Source organism: Protobothrops mucrosquamatus, unplaced genomic scaffold (assembly GCF_001527695.2).
Source record: "Protobothrops mucrosquamatus isolate PMUCROS unplaced genomic scaffold, P.Mucros_1.0 scaffold707, whole genome shotgun sequence".
NCBI lineage: Eukaryota > Metazoa > Chordata > Lepidosauria > Squamata > Viperidae > Protobothrops > Protobothrops mucrosquamatus.
In genome coordinates, this window is record NW_015386988.1 from 547,537 (window position 1) to 549,367 (window position 1,831).

The 1,831-nt window shown below is 36.2% G+C and overlaps 1 protein-coding gene across 1 annotated transcript in view; it reads left to right on the plus strand.

Moving 5' to 3' along the window:
• Positions 1 to 1,831, plus strand: part of TMX3 (thioredoxin related transmembrane protein 3) — a 22,476-nt gene that overhangs the window by 14,146 nt on the left and 6,499 nt on the right. Inside the window, exon 12 of the mRNA XM_015818250.1 lies at positions 1,547 to 1,600. Coding sequence (XP_015673736.1) covers positions 1,547 to 1,600 — 54 coding nt within the window. The remainder of the gene's footprint in view (positions 1 to 1,546; positions 1,601 to 1,831) is intronic.

Below are 1,831 nucleotides of genomic sequence, written 5' to 3' on the forward strand. Positions count from 1 at the left end.
CCTAGGGTGAGTTTTAAATAGGGACAATTTTTAACGATTTTAAAGAGCCACAGCTACCAATATTTGGGTTTTAATTGGTTTTTAGTAGGGGAAATTTTTTGTATGATGTTTTAATACGCTGTGAGCCGCCCTGAGTCCCATGGGGAGAAGGGCGGCATATAAATCCTGTTAAATAAATAAATAAAATAAATAAATAAAAATCACTTTGCCACCCTGTGCCTCCTTGCCTCTCTTTCCAACCCTCATTTTCCAGGATAAAAAGAGCAGCCCCCCCCCAAATTCTATTGTTATTCTAAGTCTAAGAAGATAATGATAGGACTTAAAATGAAGTCCTAAGAAGGGAGGTGGAAGGAAGAAAAAATATTTAGTCTTTAGAAGCTGGAGACAAGATAACGATAGCACTCTTCAAATATTTGAAAAGATGCCACCCAAAAGAAAGATTCAGTAACGTTTCCTATCATTGCAGCATGCAGATCAAAGAATAATAGTTTTACATTTGCAGGAAAGCAACTTTTCATTGAATATTAAGAGAAAATACTTTCTGACCACAAGAGAATTTGAGTTCAAGTGTAGACGATACACAAAGAGGTTTCATTCAGTGGCTACCAGGATTTCCCGGGATACTTTAATTCGAATTCCTGCATTTGGAAAGATTGGATTCAATCCAATTCTGAGTGAATTTTACATAAATCAGAATCTGAAATTCTATGTTGGAATAGTCAAAACAGCCTATGCTCCAGCCTATGCTGGAATAGTCAAAACAGCCTATGCTCCAGTAAAATACAGCGTAAAATACAGCATAAAAAAGCAGACCTCATGTTCTTTTGTTTTTTTATACCAGAGTCCCAGAAGTATATTTAGTGGTATTCTGTGCTGAAGAACCAAACAATAGAAGAATTGGCCAAATGGATTATTTATTTTCCAAATTGAAAAGTTTCACAAGGAATAATTTATTACACAGATTACCATACAGCTACTAAATAAATTCAAACAAAAGGTATTGTAGGACTCTGTCTCATTAGCAACTGATTTCTTGAATTTTGCCATACTTGCATACCAGTGTGTACTGTTGGCTGCAAACCAAATACCATTATTTAACTCTTGCATAAATCCCATATTTCTTATAAAATTACTATTAGTTGTAATATTGCCATTTGTAATATTACCCCAGCCACTTAAAACCTCTTTGTAAATGCATCCTGAAACATTGGGGACGTGATGTTTATTAAGAATTGGATTCGAAATCCATTTATGCATTCTTCTCTTGAATAGGCAGTTCAAATCAAAAAATGATATACCAAGTTTATCTTTGGCACATATTTCCTAATATTTCATAACAGCGGAGTTTTTTTCCTTTATAATTTGAAATTAAAGTATAAAATGGATTTGATAAAAAAAAAAAAGATTTACAGAGGAATTTAGATATCATGCCCAGATATAGTTCATTCCTCATTAGCTGGCTTCATGCTTGTATTCTTTATTTCCTTTATATATTTTGACCAGCTAAAAAAATACAGAAAGCCAATGATTTTTTTTTATCTTACAGATTGAAATCTATTGTTCAAGATGTGGCTAAAAATTACAGAGACCAGTTTCATAGGTAATTAAGTTAGATTTTTTATGTTTATAATCTGGCATCGGACCCGGATACCTTCGAGACCGCCTCCTGCCGCAGATTACCTCCCATCGACCTGTACGCTCCCATAGAGTGGGCCTCCTCAGGGTGCCGTCGGCCAAACAGTGCCGGCTGGCGACCCCAAGGGGGAGGGCCTTCTCTGTGGGAGCTCCCACCCTCTGGAATGAACTGCCCCCAGAGATCAGGGTTATCCCT